This window comes from Ostrea edulis, chromosome 6, assembly GCF_947568905.1.
Source record: "Ostrea edulis chromosome 6, xbOstEdul1.1, whole genome shotgun sequence".
NCBI classification, from domain to species: Eukaryota; Metazoa; Mollusca; class Bivalvia; order Ostreida; family Ostreidae; genus Ostrea; species Ostrea edulis.
Genome location: NC_079169.1, coordinates 13,516,893 through 13,541,198, shown reverse-complemented (window position 1 = coordinate 13,541,198; position 24,306 = coordinate 13,516,893). Strand labels below are relative to the sequence as shown.

The window sequence follows — 24,306 nt, the reverse complement described above, 5'->3', positions numbered from 1 at the left end:
ACTTCAAGCGGGGGGGGGGGGCAATATATCGTTGCATATGAAATCAGAGGTGCATATATATATATATATATATATATATATATATATATATATATAAAGTGTATGCTACACAGAAATTTCTGTGGTTGTCAGACCCGTGGCGACTTGTATAAGAGTTCTCAAACTGAAGGCAGTCTCTGATTATGTCCAGTCTGAAGGACAACTAGCCTATTAATTTGAAAACAGAAATGTCGATATCATGAATTAAATGGTTTAGAATGCAATATGTAAGTTCGTTATTGAAGATGGTTTTCCATTGGTTTGAAGTATTTCTAGTTCTAAGCTCATAAAATTTCTCCGACTTGCCTCTTTGGTAAAAGTAAAAAAAACTCGTCTTTTTGTGCTGATTATTACAGCTATATACTGTACATTACAATATAATGGGACTTGTAACTGTTGAATCTTTCCATTTTGTATCAATAGCCTGCTGTATGTGCTGTTCGCAACTTGTTTAATGTTTTCATGCTTGCTCCCTTCACCGCGATTGACACGTATGACGTCACATATTAATGGCGTGAAAATCTCTAACGAGAATATGCATATCTGGCTTTTTGCACTTTCGATACAAAATAATCACTAAAGCACGCTTTATATCGAAAAAATAATAATAGCACGATTCAAAACACCACATTTTCATATAACTTTACAAACAATAAAAATCGTGGCAAAAACCCTTTAAAAACTGACCATACAAGCTCTTGCGTATCGAATCAGTTGAGAGGGATAAATACCATATGTAGAAACACGGGATATTGCTACACAGATATGAGAAGTTGACCATGGAGAAGCTGGGGTCATCCCTTTGTCATAAAGTTGATATGTGTAATTCATTAGCCACACGTGTCTTTTTAGATAATATCTATATATGAACTTTATATCACGTCTCTATGTGAGTGAAATATTCTCCAGAGTGACGTTAAACAATATACAATCAATCAATCAATCAATGAACATTTTATAGCTCACTTGTCGGAATTGTGTGATGAGAAAGTGAACGTAATACCGTTATTAACTTCCATCCCCTGTCAATAGCGCCGGATACCTTTATATTAGCAAGTACGTTTTGCCGAAGAAAAATTATGAAACGGGTATTCTATGAAAAGCAGAATATTTTCTCTTCAACTCCATGCGTCTTAATTATTCAAAGTATGTGTATAACCAAACTGGCATTAGTACGTGTTCTACAAAATTCCATTTACCTTCGCTGATCATTCACTCTTCATCTTTTCAAACATTCCCCAATTTTTATTATGAAATTCCCAAAATCTATCCTCTGATGCTTATTGATTGTGAGTGTTTTAAGCACGAGAGTAATCTATGGTCTGAGGCAATAGGGTATGTAAATCTCGTCATATAGCGAGGTGTGTTTTTAGTTCCGGGTACACAGACTGGACTTTGGAGAGCGTGATATACATAGATATAGTGTTATCAATGAAAGTTAAAAATAAATAACGGTGATCAAACTCATAAGTCTTATAATACAAAATAGAAAGTTGGGCAAACAAAGACCCCTGGATATATCAGAGGTGACACTATGTGCTTAGTGGGAGTAAGTATCTCCTGTCGACTGGTGTCTGTTACATGTATGTATAGGGTTTAACAAGATAAACATGGGAATTAGGGGTTCTTTGCTTCGTGTCTGACCAATTCTGTGTAATGATCTCCAGTGTACAAGCGTCGATGAATTAAAAATAAAAACGGTTTATGCATAAACCATGCTTTTTGTTTATAGGGGCATATGGGGTGTGTGAAAACGACACTATCTTTACTAATAAACAAAGCGCATTGAAAGTACCTATCGCTATCATTTCCAATCGCTATCAGTTACATCACAGATTCCATCGTGCGGTACGATTGTTTAATTTTGATCTATTTTAAAGATATGCCTTGAACATGGGGATGATGGTGTTGTGCAGTCATCATCCCGTGGATGTCTCACGCCAGTATGACCATAATGGGACAATATAGATGTCATCATGCATGTGACATCAGCTATTCATGCGCAGGTATAAAAGTTAAAGATTAGAACAATGTCAATATGTATTTCGTAATATATTGTGTTGTAAACGGATTCAAACTGCGAAGATAAACTGTTTACATATCGATGCAGGGCTACTGCCATCAATGCTATTGTATTGAACATTTTCAGATGTAAGAAGGCAAGTAAAATTCGTGTAAAATGCACCAGTAATTGGATAAAACATACAAAATCGAAACAGGGGAAGGTCGCAACAACTATGGAGGATTTAAGTGCATCTCCAAGGCACGAGCTAGGCCATTGCCAGCACCACCCGATATTCTTAAATGAACTTAAGTGCCCATTTGCAATCACATAATGACAATTTCGGAGGCCTAGGGTCCCCTTTATGGAAAATCAGCATTACATACTGAACAATTACATGTGTGTGTACCTACAGTATATAATACATGTACATTTACATTTACTACATGCAAGGTGAAGATAACGAACAGTGATCAATCTCATAACTCCTACAAGCAATACAAAATAGATAGTTGGCAAAGACGGACCCCTGGACACACCAGAGGTGGGATCAGGTGCCTAGGAGGAGTAAGCATCCCCTGTTGACCGGTCACACCCGCCGTGAGCCCCATATCCTGATCAGGTAAACGGAGTTATCTGCAGTCAAAATCAGTGTGCCAAGAACGGCTTAACAATCGGTATGAAACACGTCAGACAGCATTTGACCCAATGCGAGATTGTATTGACGAACTAGATCGTTAGAACGACCATAGAATTTGCGAAATGCTGACTTCAATCGAGACTGTTGAAATCCCTGTACCATCAACTTGTTTGTCAGTAGCTTACCTCGATTTAAAAACTGACTATACCCAGAACAAGCTCTTGCATATCGAATCAGTTGAGATATATAAACACCATATGCAGGTGATAATAGAATATTGCTACATAAATGTGGGAAGTTGACGATGGAGAAGCTGAAATCATCCCGTTTGTCATACAGTTGAGTTGTTAGTTTGCCGTTAATGTCTACTTTCAATAAAATACTGACAGACGTTGTAAATTACAGTAAAGGGCAGCCAGAATTATATTGAATGTAGAAGTAAATCAAATTTCTTCGTTTAATATTTTTAGTGTTCTCAAATGGATGCCTGTTCATAATTATTTTATGTACAGAAAGCTAGTGCTTGTTTTGAAGGTTCTGAAAAATATGACACAAGAATACAGGAATATATTTAGTCTTTTCAGGCAAGTTAGTTCCAGAACAACAAGAAGTAGCGATAATGGTATTTTATATTTACCCAAAGTTCGAACTGAATATTATAATCGGTCTTTTAAGGTATCCTCCACAATTTTATGGATCCAGTTGCCTGAGTCTGTCAGAAGCTGTGGTTCTATTGCATCTTTTAAATCAGCATATTTACAGAATGTTAACTAAAAACAGTGACAATATATATATATATATATATATATATATATATATATTAAAAGACATAGAATAAACAGTACACAAAGTTAAAAATTTAACGCAAGCGCTTTCATTTTATAATCCTCAGGAGTATAAAATATAAAATACAAAATAAAATAAAATATAAAGGCGTATAAAATGAAAGCGCTTGCGTTAAATTTTTAACTTTGTGTACTGTTTATTCTATTTCTTTTAATATTTTATACCGGACACTGTGATTTTTTTAAAAACACAATTTGGATATATATATATATATATAGGTTTATTTTCTCCTGGTGATATCGTGTATATATTTTATGTATATATTTGATATTATGGTATTTATTTTTCTGTTCTCTCATTTATCTGTCTGTGAATATGTATTATACAGGACCAGAATGTAAACTAGTCATTTGATACTAATTGTGATATCCTGCCTAAACAAAGAATTTCTCATTATTAATAATATTATTATTATCATATACATTGTATATAGTCGTATTCAAAGGATGTATCCATGCTTATTCTAACTTTGTAGTAACATTCTATGAATGAAATATAAGTACAACTTAGTCCTCATTATAACTTTGTAGTAACATTCTATGAATGAAATATAAATACGACTTAGTCTTCATTATAACCTTCTAGTAACATTTTATGAATGAAATATAAATACTGCATAAGCTTCATAGCGATATTAAACTCCTTGTGTCCTTTATAAACTTTACTTGTATCAAGTTTTAGATAAAGAAGTTCATTTATGTCAAAATATGTACCATGCAGTCAGAGTAGATATAAATCATTTTGTATTTTCTTTATCAATACATGTAATGACGTCTACCATTTTAGAATGCAATGCAAGAGATGGTTTGCTGATTCTATATATTTAACACTAATTCTATGTATTTAACACTAATTCTATATATTTAGCACTAATTCTATATATTTAACACTAATTCTATATATTTAACACTAATTCTATGTATTTAACACTAATTCTATATATTTAACACTAATCTATATATTTAGCACTAATTCTATATATTTAACACTAATTCTATGTATTTAGCACTTATTCTATGTATCTATCACTAATTCTCTGTGTTTTTAGCTCTTGTGAGCCGAAGGCTCAAAGAGCTAATGCTATGGCCATTTGTGCGGTGTGCGTAAACTTTTTAGAAAAAGGGCTATAACTCAAGAACCCCTTGGCCAATTTTTTTCAAATTTGTTACAGGGTATCATTGGCCCAAGGGCTTTCATACATACTAAATAGAGGGATGTGACCCTTTAACAAGTGGAGATAATCAGGAAAATACAAACAAAAGTAGTGGTTGCTAAAAAATCTTCTTCTCAAGAACCACTGGGCAGATTATCACCAAACTTACACATAAGGATGAGGATATGTTGTAGATTAAAAATTGTTCAAGGCATTACCCTGGGGCAAAGGGCGGGGTCTCAAGGTCACTTCAAAGTTGACCTAAATTTATATTTCCTTAAATCTTTGATATTTTAGTCATTATAAGGACTAGGATCATCAAATTTTGACAGTTGATGCATCTTAGGACCTTGTGTCAAGATGTCTCAAAAGTACGTCACGGTGACCTACTTTTTGAATTTTGCAGGTATTTATTTTAAAATTAATTTTGATGCATATCTTGGACACTTTGAAGCCTATGATCATCAAAACTTGTCAGTTGGTGGATCATGGGACCTTGAAATGCGTCAACTGAAAAATAGGTCACCTTGACCTACTTTATGAATTTTATGGCTTTTCATTTATAGACATATTTTAAGTTGTTATTTCAAATATCGAGAGGTTTAGAATCATCAAATCTTGTAAGTTGATGCATCTTGAGGCCTTGAAACATATCTATAAAAAAGTAGGTCACAGTGACCTACTTTTTGAATTTTGCAGATATTCAAATTTCACATTTTCAATTTTAGATGCATATTTTGGGTACTGTAAAACCTAGGATCATCAAACTTTGTCAGTTGATGCGTCTTCAGTCTTCGGCTTGTGTCGACCAAAAAGTAGGTCACCGTGACCTACTTTTGGTATTTGACAGCTAAATTACTATATTTCAGACACTATTTGACCTACAATCATCAAACTTTGTCAGTTGATGCATCTTGAGTCTTCGGAGTGTATCGACCAAAAAGTAGGTCACTGTGACCTACTTTTGGCATTTGACAGTTATATTTATATATTTCAGTCACTAATTGACCTACAATCATCAAACTTTGACAGTTGATGCATCTTGAGTCTACGGAATGTGTCGACCAAAAAGTAGGTCACCGTGACCTACTTTTGGTATTTAACAGCTAAATTACTATATTTCAGACACTATTTTACCTACAATCATCAAACTTTGTCAGTTGATGCATCTTGAGTCTTCAGAGTGTATCGACCAAAAAGTAGGTCATTGTGACCTACTTTTGGCATTTGACAGTTATATTTATATATTTCAGTCACTAATTGACCTACAATCATCAAACTTTGACAGTTGATGCATCTTGACTCTACGGAATGTGTCGACCAAAAAGTAGGTCACCTTGACCTACTTTTGGAATTTTAATGCTATATTTATATATTTCAGATACTATTTGACCTATAGTCATCAAACTTTGTCAGTTGATGGGTCTTGCATGTTCGAAGGGTGTCGACCAAAAAGTAGGTCACCTTGACCTACTTTTGGAATTGGACGGCTATATTTATATAATTCAGATACTATTTGACCTACAGTTATCAAACTTTGTCAGTTGTTGGGTCTTGCATGTTTGAAGGGTGTTGACGAAAAAGTAGGTCACCTTGACCTACTTTTGGAATTTGACGGCTATATTGATATATTTCAGATACTATTTGACCTACAGTCATCAAACTTTGTCAGTTGATGGGTCTTGCATGTTCGGAGTTCGCTGACCAAAAAGTAGGTCACCATGACCTACGATTGGAATTTGACAGCTATATTTCAATATTCAGATACTAATTGGCTTAAAATCATCAAACTTTGTCAGTTGATATTTCTTGGGTTCTCAAAATGTGTAAACCAAAAAGTAAGTCACATTGACCTACTTTTTTTGAATTCTTAGGATTTAACTAAAGATTTAGAATACTAAGAAGCTAAGAATAGAAATGGTGGGGTTGTACAATTTATCAGAAGAGCGATTCTAGGCCCTTGGGCCTCTTGTTTAACATTAAGTCTATGTATCTAGCACTAATTCTAGATATTTAGCACTAATTTCATATATTTAGCACTGATTTTATGTATTTAGCACTTATCCTATGTATGGTAATGATATACAGCTCAGCGTTAAATTGGCACTCTTGCCTTATCGTGAAAGTCGCTAAGATATGAATCCTATTAAAAGGGGTAAAAGTATATAATTTCATTTTCTTTCAAATTCTTATCAATCAGACAATCAAAAATCTCCGTTGTCGTCCCTAGACTTTGATTCAAATGAAGGTAATGATTTATTGATAATTTAAAATTTATACATGTAGACTTAATCATACCTGAATTTTATTGACTGAATATCAAGGTCTTGGAGACCAGATCTATTTGAAAATTTGACCGCAGTCTATTCCCAAAATAGGGTGAAAGGGTAAGATTTTCAGGTTTGTATGCGCAAATCGTCAGAGCATACACTCCGTGTCCTCTACAATAATAGAAATGATGAAGATAACGAACTGTTGTCAGCGATTCATTTTTCTGTTAACGTCTGTCATTGTCCCCTGTAAAACACTCACTGATACATCCTATATGATTGACAAACTCATTCATCAGTATGTAAAAAGTAAAGATCACGAACGGTGATGTATCACACAAATTCTATAAGGAATACAAAAGTAAGAGTAGGGCAAACACGGAGCCCTGGATATACCGGTATCACACATACAAAAGTAAGAGTAGGGCAAACACGGAGCCCTGGATATACCGATATCACACATACAAAAGTAAGAGTAGGGCAAACACGGAGACCTGGATATACCGATATCACACATACAAAAGTAAGAGTAGGGCAAACACGGAGCCCTGGATATACCGGTATCACACATACAAAAGTAAGAGTAGGGCAAACACGGAGCCCTGGATATACCGGTATCACACATACAAAAGTAAGAGTAGGGCAAACACGGAGCCCTGGATATACCGATATCACACATACAAAAGTAAGAGTAGGGCAAACACAGAGCCCTGGATATACCGGTATCACACATACAAAAGTAAGAGTAGGGCAAACACGGAGCCCTGGATATACCGATATCACACATACAAAAGTAAGAGTAGGGCAAACACAGAGCCCTGGATATACCGGTATCACACATACAAAAGTAAGAGTAGGGCAAACACGGAGCCCTGGATATACCGATATCACACATACAAAAGTAAGAGTAGAGCAAACACGGAGACCTGGATATACCGGTATCACACAAAAGTAAGAGTAGGGCAAACACGGAGCCCTGGATATACCGGTATCACACAAAAGTAAGAGTAGGGCAAACACGGAGACCTGGATATACCGGAATCGCAGATACAAAAGTAAGAGTAGAGCAAACACGGAGACCTGGATATACCGGTATCACACATACAAAAGTAAGAGTAGGGCAAACACAGAGCCCTGGATATACCGGTATCACACATACAAAAGTAAGAGTAGGGCAAACACGGAGCCCTGGATATACCGATATCACACATACAAAAGTAAGAGTAGGGCAAACACAGAGCCCTGGATATACCGGTATCACACATACAAAAGTAAGAGTAGGGCAAACACTGAGCCCTGGATATACCGATATCACACATACAAAAGTAAGAGTAGAGCAAACACGGAGACCTGGATATACCGGTATCACACATACAAATGTAAGAGTAGGGCAAACACAGAGCCCTGGATATACCGGTATCACACATACAAAATAAATAAAGAAAATCACACGCACGGAATTCAATACGAGGCTAATCGCCCATGGAAGGAAATCCAGGGCATCGTAGTCTTCTTTTTCATTATCTACAATGATGCAATTTTTGAATATACCAAGCTTACATATCTTTGAATAGCACTATTATAATACATTATCTCTCTATCTATCTTTATTTCTCAATATCAGCGTGAATGTCCATCCAATATCTGAAATGGCTTATATTTCCATTAGAATCGCATTAGATCCTACCTCTAATGTTTCCAAGGGTCAGTGTGTGCCCTACTATTATTGTTGTATTTATTATAGGATTTATGAGATTAATCATCTGTTCGTTATCTTCCCCTTTCAGCATTGTATTATAACCCGCTGACTCATCATCGTGTACAGTGACAGGAAGAATTGAAAATGAAAATGGATAGTGGTTTTGAAAATAAACTATGAACACGATCAACCCATACATAAACATTTTATTTCTGTAATACATAATACACACAGTCATGTTGTTGCCACATATATGAAGATTGATAATCATGTATAATAATTGAATATCAGTAATCCATCATATCAGCTGTGTAACATGTTTCCACCATCAATATCATAAACAATTATACAATGTTTGCTACAATTGCCAGGGGCGGATCCAGGAATTGCGGTTACGGGGGGCACTTTATGAAACAGGGGGTTTAGGAGCTCCTGAGGTCCCAGTGGATCCAGGGTAAGCCCTAGCTGGGGCCCAGGAAAAGAAGCCCCCGGAAGCTCTTAAATTTTACAGATTTTATAGGGCTTGAAATATGTCTCCTATTAAGTTATTTGTACTATTTTCTATCATTTTTAATAAGGTGAAATTGATAAAATGGCGCAAATTTTAAGAGTTTTTGGAAAAAATTAAGTTCCCCTAATAAAGTAATTTAAGAAATTAAAAGATTTTGTCATTTATTTCTCCGGCAGTGGAAGAAATTACTGCTTCTTTTATCGTAGAGAACAGTTTCTAAACAAGATAGGACGATTTACCTTAAATTTGAAAATTTTAGAGGAGGGGGTGGGGGTGTGCCGGCTGCGTCCCCTCTTAAATCCACCTCAGTTTGCAAAATAAATAGATAAATAAATAAATTAATTAAAAAATAAAATAAAATGATTCTAGATGTGAAAAGATTACAAACTATATTTGGGGAAGAACAAAACCACATAGATTTAAATAAATGAACCTAAGTAAGGTTCAAGGGGAGGAACTCTGTATGACAATAAAACCACATAGACTTATACATGAATCTAAGTAAGGGTGAAGTGGAGGAACTCTGTATGATACCGTATTGCTCAAAGGTATGCTAATAATTTTAGGGGAATGAATATTGACGGACGAGGAAGAATATATTAAAGGTGCATTTAGGTGCATATCTGGCGAATGAAATTTTAGCGGAAAGCTAAGTAACCGCTGAAATAAGCCAAACTTATCACCCCGCGGAAAAAGACTCCACTATACGGTAATAAAACCACATAGGCTTATACATGAATCGAGGTAAGGCCCAATGGGAGGAACTCTGTATGATAATAAAACAACATAGACTTATACATGAAGCTAAGTAAGGCCCAAGGGGAGGAACTCTGTATGATAATAAAACAACATAGACTTATACATGAATCAAAGTAAGGCTCAAACATGACGATACACGGTATATGTTGAAAATGGCTGATACAAAATGGCTGAAAATACAATTATATTGCAATATAACAACACCAACATAAAAAATACAGGTACAGATTAATGTACTGGGCATAGCTTGGTATGTTTCCATAAAGTATATACAAAATGAACAAGCATATGGAATATATATATATATATATATATATATATATATATATATATATATATATATATATACATATATATATATATATATATATAAAATACCTTATATCATACCTTATGTTATATTATATAATATAACATGTCAAATTTTGATATTAACAGATTGCTCAACTTAGTTCTTGTATTAAACATGTTGGGCACTACCTGTTGTGACAAAATCAGGTTTGATTTATATTTTCTTGCATTTTATGATAATTGAAATTGACATTGAAATTCCCGAGTAACAGAAGAATATCAGGAAAGGGGATTCAGTTCAAGAAAACTCTTTCCCCACCACAACGCTTTGATACATCTATCTAGTCCAGTCATAATACTAATTGACCCAGAACAAATGCTACAGAAAAAATAAATGCGTAAAAACTTTGAACTATATCCCTAGAACACCCCATAAAAAATAACCACATAAATATTTTGTCTAAGTAAAATTATAACAATTTTTAAATGTTGCTAATTTTGTTAAATGAAAATAACGCCATTGGGCCGCCATAACCAGTTCCGAATTTTATAATTTTTTCCCCGGAGATAGCAAGACAATGGAAATCATGGTTTAAAAACAGTCGAAAATGAATTTTTTGGTAAGTTTTATATACAAATGTACAAATAGTTCATATCTTAGTCGATATACCTCATAATTCAGCACAGATAAACTTTTATTTACATAAAATAAACACGAAATCCATACATAACAGACGCTACTTACCAATAATGCACTAGAGTATTATAAAACTGTTATCTATCCGTCTTTAACCAATATTGGGCGTATTTCAAATGATATTTAGTCAAGGATATTCTAGTTTAACTTCAACGATCATAATCAAAAGTATTCCGTACCAAAATAAATTGAAATCCGACAGAAGGGGGATACAGACGAAAAATAAATCTAAGGAACGCGTGTTTAACAAAGAGGTACCGAGAAATTTCGTTATTTACGTTTTTTCCATTTTATTCGAGAAAATACTTCTTAATGAATGTCAAAACATTCATATATTATTTTGTTTAATATTCAATAAATTATTTGTTGCAATTTTGAGAGAGAAAATCTACCGAACGCTTGTTTAGCAAGAAAGTAAAACTTAGAAATTGGGTTAAGCGATTTCAAACTCGGGCGTTGTTCACTTTATATACATATTTTGATAACAGAAAATGTTAAACCCCAATAGCATCTGGAACTTTACACCTGTGATCCTACTATGGTTTCGTCCATGGCCCACGAGAGGCAGGGGGGGGGGGGGGTTAAGATGACCCTCCAGACTTCCTGCCTCCTTTGGCACGCACATCATTTCGTTCTAGCTACGCCCCTGTATTCACATTGTCGGATACCCACGGCTGATCTCGTCTTCTACTCATCAGATGAGTAAAAGACGAGATCAGCCGTGGGCATCCGACAAGAATTTCAGGACATTATGCAAATTACAATTTATATTCTGTAACAAAAGGTATGTATACTATACACATGTATAAATAAAATTTATCATATAATTATGTTGTGGTGCTTCTGTTTGTTGAGAATTTAGCTTTACAGGTAATACCTTAAGGTGGATCACTACACCAAAATGTTATCTGGCTCGTTAAAGTATCTCATATGATATATAATTTCATAACAAAAATATCATATAAGATAATTTACACATTGTATCACTCTTTTTATGGCGAGAGATCATACTTTATAATTATATGAGATGCTTTACTGCGCCATTAAATAAACTTTTAGAGTAGCAATCCGCATAACAATAACTTTTTCAGAGAGAGAGAGAGAGAGAGAGAGAGAGAGAGAGAGAGAGAGAGAGAGAGATGAGAGAATTTTGATTGATTGTTTCTTGTTTAACGTCTCTCGGGAGAATTTTTCACCCATATGGAGACGTCACCAAGACCGATGAAGGGCTTCAACTTTAGACCTTTGCTCGGTTATTATGGCCATTGAGCAGTGAGGGTTGTTTAGCGTGCCACACCTACTGTGACACGGAACATCCGTTTTTAAGGTCATCTCCGAGGACCCGTGACATTCACACCTGATGCCAAGCGTTTGGCAATGGAGCTGTCACTACCTATTTCAACGACTTAATTCTGTTACGCCCGGGATTCGAACGTTCTAACCTATAGATCAGTGCGGTGGAGAGGGAAAATTGTGTTGTATATTCAATTTAAAGTAATTTCAAGGATAAATAGCCCAAGGAATTACATACACAACATCGGTTGAAGTGCACACTCTTCCACCAACGTCAAATGCAACAAAATATGATTCTCTAAGAGCATTCTATCAAGTAAATCAATGGACTGGTAATGACGAAAACATGAATTTGACGGACTTTGGGTGGACCATTGAAGGGAATATGTGCTTACCTGTACGATCAACCATGCTTCCTGCACCCGACGAACTCTTAAAAACTATTTATTGTAGATGCAAAATCAGTTTGTGATACCAAACGTTGCAACTGCAGAAAACATGGACTAGAATGCTCAATAGCATGTACCGAGTGTCGAGGCACAACTTGCGTGAACGGTTTTAGCCCAAATGAAGATTCCGATTCCGAGGATTCATAATATTAAAAACAGTAAGATATAGGAATAAAGACGAAAAAAAAAAAGATAGCTGTGAATCAAAACATTATGATAACTTTGTTAAACGTTAACAGGGGATGCTTACTCCTCCTAGGCACCTGATCCCACCTCTGGTGTGTCCAGGGGTCCGTGTTTGCCCAACTATCTATTTTGTATTGCTTGTAGGAGTTATGAGATTGATCACTGTTCGTTATCTTCACCTTGCATCTAAGAGGCTTACAAAATAGAACTTGCTTTGTCATGTTTATGAGAGTTAATTATCAATCTTAGATGTTAGAAATCACATTTTTGCCTAATTTTCACCAAAAACGACGTTTTTGTCTCATAAAATACGTATGTATGGTACTACAAATTAAATTTTTGTTCCTTATGATGCAGTATTTAGTTTTCAAATCATTTCAAATAACTAAAATGGCCTATTTTTCAGACTAAAGATTTGTAACTATGATTTCCAGTTTTTTGCGATTTTTCTTCAAAATCCGTGATTTTTACCCCCAAAATCTATATAATGCAAATTTCAATTGATGGCGATTTTTAATATAGCATTAATGACACTGTACGCTATCCAAAGAACATAAAACATTTCTGTTGCAATTAGTTCTAGGTTCAGCACAATCTGGCGTAGAATGACTGGACTAATCTGATATATCGATATTATCAGCCAATATACAACGTCATTATATGCTTTCAATTTCATCTCCTCTTTTTTCTTTAAAAGTTTGCACACATATATCGCACGATATATGCTCAAAAACATTCCGGTCCGCAAACGTTACGTCACAATAGATACACAGCTGGAACTACAAATTACTACGCCGTTAATTTTCAAATGTTTCGTGTTTTTCATCTCAGTTAAACAAATAAAAAGAATTTAAGGTATTCAATGTATAATGACGATATTTCATATCTAATAAATGGATGGTGGAATATTTGTAATCATGGTATCATTTTGAAGGGTTCATCAAATAAAAATAATCCACCATAGGAATTTTCAAAATTTTGTTTACTGTTTGATTTATTTCACCTAGAATTTAACATTGAAGTATATGGGAAAAGCATGTTTTATTACAATATTTTAAAAACAAATTATATTTTCATACTAATCTCTTGGTAGAAAGTTACATACACTTTCTTTTTATGAAAATATGAAATAAAATTAATCATTGACCACATACATTTTTAGAAAATTAGATTTTTCTTATTTTTGCAAAGGGCAGACAACTCTTCCAAAAAGTCTTAAGTGCAAAAAGGTTAGCTTCTAATCATTTACCAGTCATGTGAATTTCATCTGCTTCACTTTTAACATTATTTAACAATAAACTTTTATGTTGATCTAAATCCTTCAAAATTGTTCATTATCCTTTCATTATACAAGGAATACTTTAAAATGAAATTGAAAGTATATAATGAAAAGGTTATAAACTTTGTATGGGAAAATATGACGACCTTCTTTTTTTTTGTCGCGGACGGACATCGCAAGCTCTGTCCGTCTACGAGCCAAACAACTCGGTCGTCATACTTTCCCATACAAAATCTAATTACTGTCTGTTGTACATGTATCTTCCGAAATACAGCCAATAACGTGTTGTCATACATTCTATGTAATATGATAATTCTAAAATGACAGATTCGTTGATGTTTTTGGTAGAAAACAGAATGTTTACAACCATTATCGTTAATGACGCAGATTACATAACATATTCCGTTAATGTAATCTCCGGGCTCAGTAAAAATCCGGTATTCTATTCAGACATCCGATTCCTTCACTATGGTGTCATAATTTTTCGCAGAACACACTCCTGGAAAAAGTATCTGATGTTACGTTACAAAATTCAAAAAAAAATAATATGAGCTTGTAGCATATGTTTGGATAATACAAGTTTCAATCAAATGTATCTGTCATTGAATACAGGATATCCCCTGGTTCGTGGTTTGACATGATTTATTTTCAAAGAGTTGTGTTTTCTATCCCCGAGCCTTAACCTACAAGCGGTGTAGGAAAACATAGAGTAATGGTTAAGATTGATGAAATGGGTGATATCCACTGGATAAAGGAGTAAACATGTGATAAATATTGTTATGCTATCTCCAATGCTACAAAATTCAAACGAGCATCATATGTTCTCTTACATGGAGCTGCAGTGTAGAGTCCTTCTATTCAGGAGATTGATGACTGATGAAAGCCTTCTCTAGCTCCTCTATCACACTCTTATTTTTATTTTTATTTGCAATTTCTAATGCTGTTCTTCCTTTTGTATCCCGTTGATTTATATCGGCGCCATATTTCAATAACATTTTCACCATATCCACATGTCCTTTAAAACTCGCATATCCCAAAGGTGTGTATCCAGTCCCATGTTTTCGATTGACATCAGCCCCTAATTCCACTAGCTTATCCGCCACACTTACATGTCCATGAAGACATGCAGTTACTAGTGGTATTCTCTCACATTTATCTCTTTTGTTGATAGAAGCCCCTTCTTTCACTAGCAATTCTACCACACTTGCATGTCCATTATGACATGCACTGACCAATGGTGTGTTTCCCCTTCCATTCCAAAAATTCACATTAGCCTTCGCTTTAACCAACTCATCCACCACTCTTTCATATCCATAAAAACATGCAGATACCAGGGGCGTGTGCCCATTGCTACCACTTTTGTTGATGTCAGCCCCTGCTTTCACTAGCAATTCTACCACACTTGCATGTCCTTTACGACATGCACTTACCAATGGTGTGTTTCCCTTTCCATCCTGAAGATTCACATTAGCCTTCACTTTAACCAACTCATCCACCACTCTTTCATATCCATAAAAGCATGCAGATACCAGGGGTGTGTGTCCATATTTATCAATTTTGTTGATGTCAGCCCCTGCTTTCACTAACAATTCTACCACACCGACATGTCCTTTACGACATGCACTTGTCAATGGTGTGTTTCCCCATCCATCCCAAAGATTTACATCATATTTCGCTTTTACCAACTCTGCCACTACATTTATATGTCCATGAAAGCATGCAGTTTCCAACGGTGTGTTCCCAAATTTATCACGTTCTGTGATATCAGCCCCTGCTTTCAGTAGGTATTTTACCACATCGACATGGCCTTCACGACACGCATTTAGCAGTGGTGTGTATCCATTTTCATCACTTTTCTTCAAATCAGCCCTTGCTTCCACTAGAACTTCTACTACACCAACATGTCCTTTACGACATGCAGCTAACAGTGGTGTGTCTCCGCTTCTATCTTGAACATTGACATTAGCACCCGCCTTCAGTAGCTTATGCGCCATCACGGCATGTCCACGCCTACATGCAACTGTTAGAGGACATCTTAGTGGCAAAACATCAGTATCGTCTGCATTATTCTCATATGTTCCATCAATTGATGGCAGGCTGACATGAGATAGAATTATTTCGAGTGTTTCTACATCACCACTATAACAACCCAGAAGAAATAATCTGATCTGCTCCGAAACTGAATCAATATCGATGCACTGGTTATTTGATCCAGCATGTGTGGCTTCGGATATTTCTACTCCTTTGTTATCCGTGTGTTCATGCTGTGAATTTCTGGTAATCATAAATAATTCACCTCCTTCATGGTGCTGTCGAATTTGTTCTGCAACGAACTTTAGGATCTCATTGTGCCCATAACAAATGACCCAGCTAATCACTCTAACATATGCGTTTGTTTCATTCATTCTTTCAACCAAAAGCAGCCTCTGTATTTCTCTCTCATCAACCCATTGATCTGTATCCTCGCTCTCCTCCAATATGCTTTCATGTTTACTCACTATCTTATCTATGCGTTTCTTTTGGTGCAAAAATAAAGACTTCAATTCTGCGTACGGTTTTGTCTTCAACTCGGCAATAAAAGCATTACACACCTGGGTATTTTTTAAAACAGGACCCCTGAAAACATCATAAAGCTTCATTTTCTGTATTTTTCTATACAGCCGTCTTGCTAGGAGTGGATACTGATCCTCGCCAAGATCAAAGGAATCCTCTCTATCGCTATTAACATAATTGTTCTCTTTAGTTCTATTACCTTTGTTTCCTCTACTTGTAACTTCGTTTTCGTTACTACTTTCATCTTCTTCTCTACTCCGGCCTTCATTTTCGTAACTACTTTCATTTTCTTCCTTACCTCTATCTTTGTTTTTGTAACTATTTTCATTTTCTTCCCTACTCCTGCCTTCGTTTCCGCTACTACTTTCATTTTTTTCCCTACTCCTGCCTTCGTTTCCGCTACTACTTTCATCTTCTTCCCTACTCCTGCCTTCGTTTCCGCTACTACTTTCATCTTCTTCCCTACTCCCGCCTTCGTTATCGTTACTACTTTCATCACATGGATGAGTAAAATCTTGCTTCTCTGTCATTCTCGTTTTATTTGTCGGCGGTGTGACAAAATAAGCAATACAACCATTACTCATACATTCCAATATTTGATGAGGACAAAATGATAGGCACAGATTTCTGTTGTTCAATCCTCTATTGTTCTGAAATCATTAAAGAAAGTCTTCAGACTGGAAACAAATCTAATTAGGAATATATTTTGTGATATGTTTACATAGTTTGCTATTAATGAATATTTGTCGGCCAATGGAATTACCTGCTACAAAACTTATATGATAATTGCTCCCTTTACCTGATCAAGATATAGGAATTACGGCGGGTGTGATCAGTCGACAGGGGATGCTTACTCATCCTAGGCTCCTGATCCTACCTCTTGTGTGTCCAGAGGTCCGCGCTTGCCATATTCTTAATTTTGTATTCTTTATGGAAAGGTTATGTAGGAGTTATGAAATTGATCTCTCTTCGTTATCTTAACAGTTTCATAAAGAATACAAAATCAACAGGTAAATACGGACCCCTGGACACATCAGATGTGTGCTTAAGTGCCTAGGAGTAAGAGTTGGGTAAACACGGACCCCTGGACACATCAGATGTGTGCTTAAGTGCCTAGGAGTAACACTTGGGTAAACACAGACCCCTGGACACATCAGAGGTGTGATTAGACACGTACCCCAGGACACATCAGATGTGTGATTAAACACGGACCCCTGGACACATCAGATGTGTGATTAGACACGGACCCCTGGACACATCAGAGGTGTGATTAGACACGGACCCCTGGACACATCAGATGTGTAATTAGACGCGGACCCCTGGACACATCAGAGGTGTGATTAGACAGGGACCTCTGGACACATCAGAGGTGTGATTAGACACGGACCCCTGGACACATCAGATGTGTGATTAGACACGGACCCCTGGACACATCAGAGGTGTGATTAGACACGTACCCCTGGACACATCAGAGGTGTGATTAGACATGGACCCCTGGACACATCAGAGGTGTGATTAGACACGGATCCCTGGACACATCAGATGTGTGATTAGACGCGGACCCCTGGACACATCAGAGGTGTGATTAGACACGGACCCCTGGACACATCAGAGGTGTGATTAGACACGGACCCCTGGACACATCAGATGTGTGATTAAGTACCTAGAAGTAAGATTTGGGTAAACACGGACCCCTGGACACATCAGATGTGTGCTTAAGTGTCTAGGAGTAAATTATGTGCATATTAATGGCGGTCGACTTCATTGCTTGTAGAATATATATTCGCTATCTTAAGAAACTAAAGACGCACATCACAATTAAAACTTTTATAAATGAACTTGGAACTAAAATTATAGATATATTATCAATATAATTGTGGTATATGCAATAATCTGGCAACTTTGATTAGCTACGTTCTCGGATTACGACCTGACACCATGATGCGTCAATGAAAGATACATTACTAAAATAATTGATATGTTTCTTAATCAAAATTGGTACTGTATAAGTTTTACATTATTCTTATTTCTAAAGGAGGGGTGCAGTACACATATTTTTTAAATATATGTTTTCTTTAAATTTTCGTGTATTTCATTATGTATATGTATATTAAAGGTACTGATTCACGACTTTCTGCAAATTTTGGTTTTCATTTTAAATCATGAACATCTACAGTCTAAATTGTTTAAAAAGGTTTCACAGAAGATCTAGATTATGTATCATGACAGTTGTAAGCTAAACAAGGAGAGTTTTTATTTGTTTTGAAAACAAAGATTGAGGTGTGTTAATGTTTACAAAATTTCAAAATAAATGGATATTGATCAAAGTTTATATATATATATATATATATATATATATATATATAAAGCACTAAATAATCACAACTAGGTACTGAAAATTTTCGCCCCAGCCCGGGGTCGAACCAGCGACGTACGGCACCCACCGCCTAGCAAGATTGTCAAACCAGTGCGTAAGTCCACTCGGCCACAACGACTTCCCTGGAAAGGAAGCTTTGTTATGCTCCGAAAGCGCTACTTATACACACTGATGCAATCCCACACAGTCGATGTGTCATTCAGTGTTTAAGATATTTTATAAGGAGAGTGGATCTCCCGATGCAATTGTATAGAATATTTAATATAAAGCACAAACAAACAATTATAACACCCAACCTTACGTTTACCCCTAGGATCTAAACGATACATGTGAAAATCAATCAATTAATATATAAAGCACTAAATATATATATATATATATATATATATATATATATATATATAGTTACTTTTCGCAATGATAGGTAAAAGTAAAGGTAAAAAATAAAAAGAGATATACGAAGACGTTTAGTAAAGCTTTAGCGCTTTCATTTAAAATCTTCAGAAGCTTTCGCTGATCGGATTAACAGAGTCTAACTTAATAAAGAAACAAGTGAAAAACTGAAACACAAGACGAATTTTCACATACAATTATTGCAAAAATCTTTCTCCTCGAAATATTGAAATGATTTTTTGCCACTCTTGAAAAAGAAAACCCAGATATTAAAAAAATCGCCATTGGTAAAAATTGGGAATCATATATCGAGCACTGGTATATGTACTGTATAGTGCTGCTCTACTTTGACTACGGACTACCTCGTTTACCTGATGAAGACATAAGGCTCACGGCGGATGTGACCGGTCGACAGGGGATGCTTGCTCCTACTATGCACATGAAATCAGTCACTCCATTTGTCATCAAGTTAAGTTTTTAGTTTCCTGTAGCTATATAGAAACTTGTTTATAAGACACATCCTTTTTAGATGTTATCTCTAAGTCGCAATGGTGAAAAAGTGACCGTGATACCGGCGGTAACTTCTATTTCTTTCTAAGAGCACTGGAAAACGTTGTTACCAAGGACATTTTTAAAAGTAAAATCTGCTAAGGGCATAGTAATTTTCACTTTTGAATTAAGTTATATTTTAACTGCCTGTTTACTAGTGTTTAGTTAAATTAACAGTTGGCATCTAAAGTATTGGATATATCAGGGATATATGGATGGGATCAGGTGCCTAGCAGGAGTAAGCAACCCCTGTCGACCAGTGACACCCTCTGCGAGCCCTATATCTTGAACAGGTAAACGAAGTAATCCGAAGTGAAATCAGTGTCCAAAAAACGGCCTAACAATCGGCATGAAATCCGCCAGACAGCATTTTAACCAATGATATGTTGTATTGGCAAAATAGATCATAGACTTTGCGAAATGCTGACTTTAAACGAGGCTGTTGAAACCCCATCACCATCAACTTGTTTATCAGTAGATCTAGTCTGCGTGGATTTAAAGGGTTTTTACCACGATTTTTAATGTAATTAAAATCAGAAGGAGTAACCTTAATAAAGCACGTTTCTGCTGTTATATTGTTTCATTACTCTCAATAATTGATAGAAACATGCATTTTATCTCCGCTTCTCAAATCGTCACTAATGAGCTATCTAGTTACGTGATACGTCATGATACGTGTCAATGTGCTGCAGCAGCTATGTATGTGTGTGTGAATAGATTTTACTTGAAAGTCATAAATTATACAGAATGGATAATTAATGTGTGTTTTAAAAGAAGGCGGGAGAGAGAGAGAGAGAGAGAGAGAGAGAGAGAGAGAGAGAGAGAGAGGGAGACATGGGGCCAATAGTCGTAACCTTTACCTTATAATCGCCCCTCTCATTACTTTAAAATAAAATAGGGGGGGGGGCTGTCATTCATTATATTGTTTTTTTCTCTCACTACGTTGGCACGCACCGTCTTTTTTTTTTTTTTTAAATATAAAGCCGCCGTGTTTCAGCATTTTTGACGATTATTAATTGGCACTTTTTCATTTTCTTACTATTTACTATTTTAATCGGGAGGTGGGGGGGGGGGGGGGGTGTAGGGATAGTCTGATAGGCCGTGTAGTCATTTCGTACATGGTGTCAATACTCAAAACTTCAAGCAGGGGGGGGGGGGCAATATATCGTTGCATATGAAATCAAAGGTGCAGATTTATATATATATATATATATATATATATATATATATATATATATATATATATAAAGTGTATGCTACACAGAAATTTCTGTGGTTGCCAGACCCGCGGTGACTTGTATAAGAGTTCTCAAACTGAAGGCAGTCTCTGATTATGTCCAGTCTGAAGGACAACTAGCCTATTAATTTGTAAACAGAAATGTCGATATCATGAATTAAATGGGTTGGAATGCAATATGTAAGTTCGTCATTGAAGATGGTTTTCCATTGGTTTGAAGTATTTCTAGTTCTAAGCTCATAAAATTTCTCCGACTTGCCTCGTTGGTAAAAGTAAAAAAAACTCGTCTTTTTGTGCTGATTATTACAGCTATATACTGTACATTACAATATAATGGGACTTGTAACTGTTGAATCTTTCCATTTTGTATCAATAGCCTGCTGTATGTGCTGTTCGCAACTTGTTTAATGTTTTCATGCTTGCTCCCTTCACCGCGATTGACACGTATGACGTCACATATTAATGGTGCGAAAATCTCTAACGAGAATATGCATATCTGGCTTTTTGCACTTTCGATACAAAATAATCACTAAAGCACGCTTTATATCGAAAAAATAATAATAGCACGATTCAAAACACCACATTTTCATATAACTTTACAAACAATAAAAATCGTGGTAAAAAAACCCTTTAAAAACTTACCATACAAGCTCTTGCGTATCGAATCAGTTGAGAGGGATAAATACCATATGTAGAAACACGGGATATTGCTACACAGATATGAGAAGTTGACCATGGAGAAGTTGGGGTCATCCCTTTGTCATAAAGTTGATATGTGTAATTCATTAGCCACACGTGTCTTTTTAGATAATATCTATATATGAACTTTATATCACGTCTCTATGTGAGTGAAATATTCTCCAGAGTGACGTTAAACAATATACAATCGATCAATCAATGAACTTTTTATAGCTCACTTGTCGGAATTGTGTGATGAGAAAGTGAACGTAATACCGTTATTAACTTCCATCCCCTGTCAATAGCGCCGGATACCTTTATATTAGCAAGTACGTTTTGCCGAAGAAAAATTATGAAACGGGTATTCAATGAAAAGCAGAATATTTTCTCTTCAACTCCATGCGTCTTAATTATTCAAAGTATGTGTATAACCAAACTGGCATTAGTACGTGTTCTACAAAATTCCACTTGCCTTCGCTGATCATTTACTCTTCATCTTTTCAAACATTCCCCAATTTTTATTATGAAATTCCCCAGATCTATCCTCTGCTGCTTATTGATTGTGAGTGTTTTAAGCACGAGAGTAATCTATGGTCTGAGGCAATAGGGTATGTAAATCTCGTCAAATAGCGAGGTGTTTTTTTAGTTCCGGGTACACAGACTGGACTTTGGAGAGCGTGATATACATAGATATAGTGTTATCAATGAAAGTTAAAAATAAATAACAGTGATCAAACTCATAAGTCTTATAATACAAAATAGAAAGTTGGGCAAACACAGACCCCTGGATATACCAGAGGTGGCACCATGTGCCTAGTGGGAGTAAGTATCTCCTGTCGACTGGTGTCTGTTACATGTATGTATAGGGTTTGACAAGATAAACATGGGAATTAGGGGTTCTTTACTTCGTGTTTGACCAATTCTGTGTAATGATATCCAGTGTACAAGCGTCGATGAATTAAAAATAAAAACGGTTTATGCATAAACCATGCTTTTTGTTTATAGGGGCATATGGGGTGTGTGAAAACGACACTATCTTTACTAATAAACAAAGCGCATTGAAAGTACCTATGGCTATCATTTCCAATCGCTATCAGTTACATCACATATTCCATGCTGCGATACGATTGTTTAATTTTGATCTATTTTAAAGATATGCCTTGAACATGGGGATGATGGTGTTGTGCAGTCATCATCCCGTGGATGTCTCACGCCAGTATGACCATAATGGGACAATAAGATGTCATCATGCATGTGACAGCAGCTATTCATGCGCAGGTATAAAAGTTAAAGATTAGAACAATGTCAATATGTATTTCGTAATATATTGTGTTGTAAACGGATTCAAACTGTGAAGATAAACTGTTTACATATCGATGCAGGGCTACTGCCATCAATGCTATTGTATTGAACATTTTCAGATGTAAGAAGGCAAGTAAAATTCGTGTAAAATGCACCAGTAATTGGATAAAACATACAAAATCGAAACAGGGGAAGGTCGCAACAACTATGGAGGATTTAAGTGCACCTCCAAGACACGAGCTAGGCCATTGCCAGCACCACCTGATATTCTTAAATGAACTTAAGTGCCCATTTGCAATCACATAATGACAATTTCGGAGGCCTAGGATCCCCTTTATGGAAAATCAGCATTACATACTAAACAATTACATGTGTGTGTACCTACAGTATATAATACATGTACATTTACATTTACTACAGACAGACTGACAGACGTTGTGAATTACAGTAAAGGGCAGCCAGAATTATATTGAATGTGAAAGTAAATCAAATTTCTTCGTTTAATATTTTTAGTGTTCTCAAATGGATGCCTGTTCATAATTATTTTATGTACAGAAAGCTAGTGCTTGTTTTGAAGGTTCTGAAAAAAAAAATGACACCAGAATACAGGAATATATTTAGTCTTTTCAGTCAAGTTACTTCCAGAACAACAAGAATTAGCGATAATGGTATTTTATATTTACCCAAAGTTCGAACTGAATATTATAATCGGTCTTTTAAGGTATTCTCCACAATTTTATGGATCCAGTTGCTTGAGTCTGTCAGAAGCTGTGGTTGTATTGCATCTTTTAAATCAGCATATTTACAGAATGTTAACTAAAAACAGTGACAATATATATATATATATGTATAGGTTTATTTTCTCCTGGTGATATCGTGTATATATTTTATATTATGTTATTTATTTTTCTATTCTCTCATTTATCTGTCTGTGAATATGTATTATACAGGACCAGAATGTAAACTAGTCATTTGATACTAATTGTGATATCCTGCCTAAACAAAGAATTTCGCATTATTAATAATATTATTATTATCATATACATTGTATATAGTCGTATTCAAAGGATGTATCCATGCTTATTCTAACTTTGTAGTAACCT

General features: G+C 35.6%; 1 protein-coding gene across 1 annotated transcript in view; it reads right to left on the bottom strand.

Annotated features, from left to right (window-relative positions):
- LOC125645578 (ankyrin repeat and KH domain-containing protein 1-like) overlaps nt 1-22,504 on the bottom strand; it is a 29,021-nt gene extending 6,517 nt beyond the window's left edge. The window contains exons 1-2 of the mRNA XM_056141802.1: nt 22,374-22,504; nt 14,984-17,317 (exon numbers count right to left, since the gene is read on the bottom strand). Of these exons, the coding sequence (XP_055997777.1) occupies nt 14,984-17,251 (2,268 nt within the window). The 5' untranslated portion in view covers nt 17,252-17,317; nt 22,374-22,504. The remainder of the gene's footprint in view (nt 1-14,983; nt 17,318-22,373) is intronic.
- Between the last annotated feature and the right edge of the window lie 1,802 nt (nt 22,505-24,306).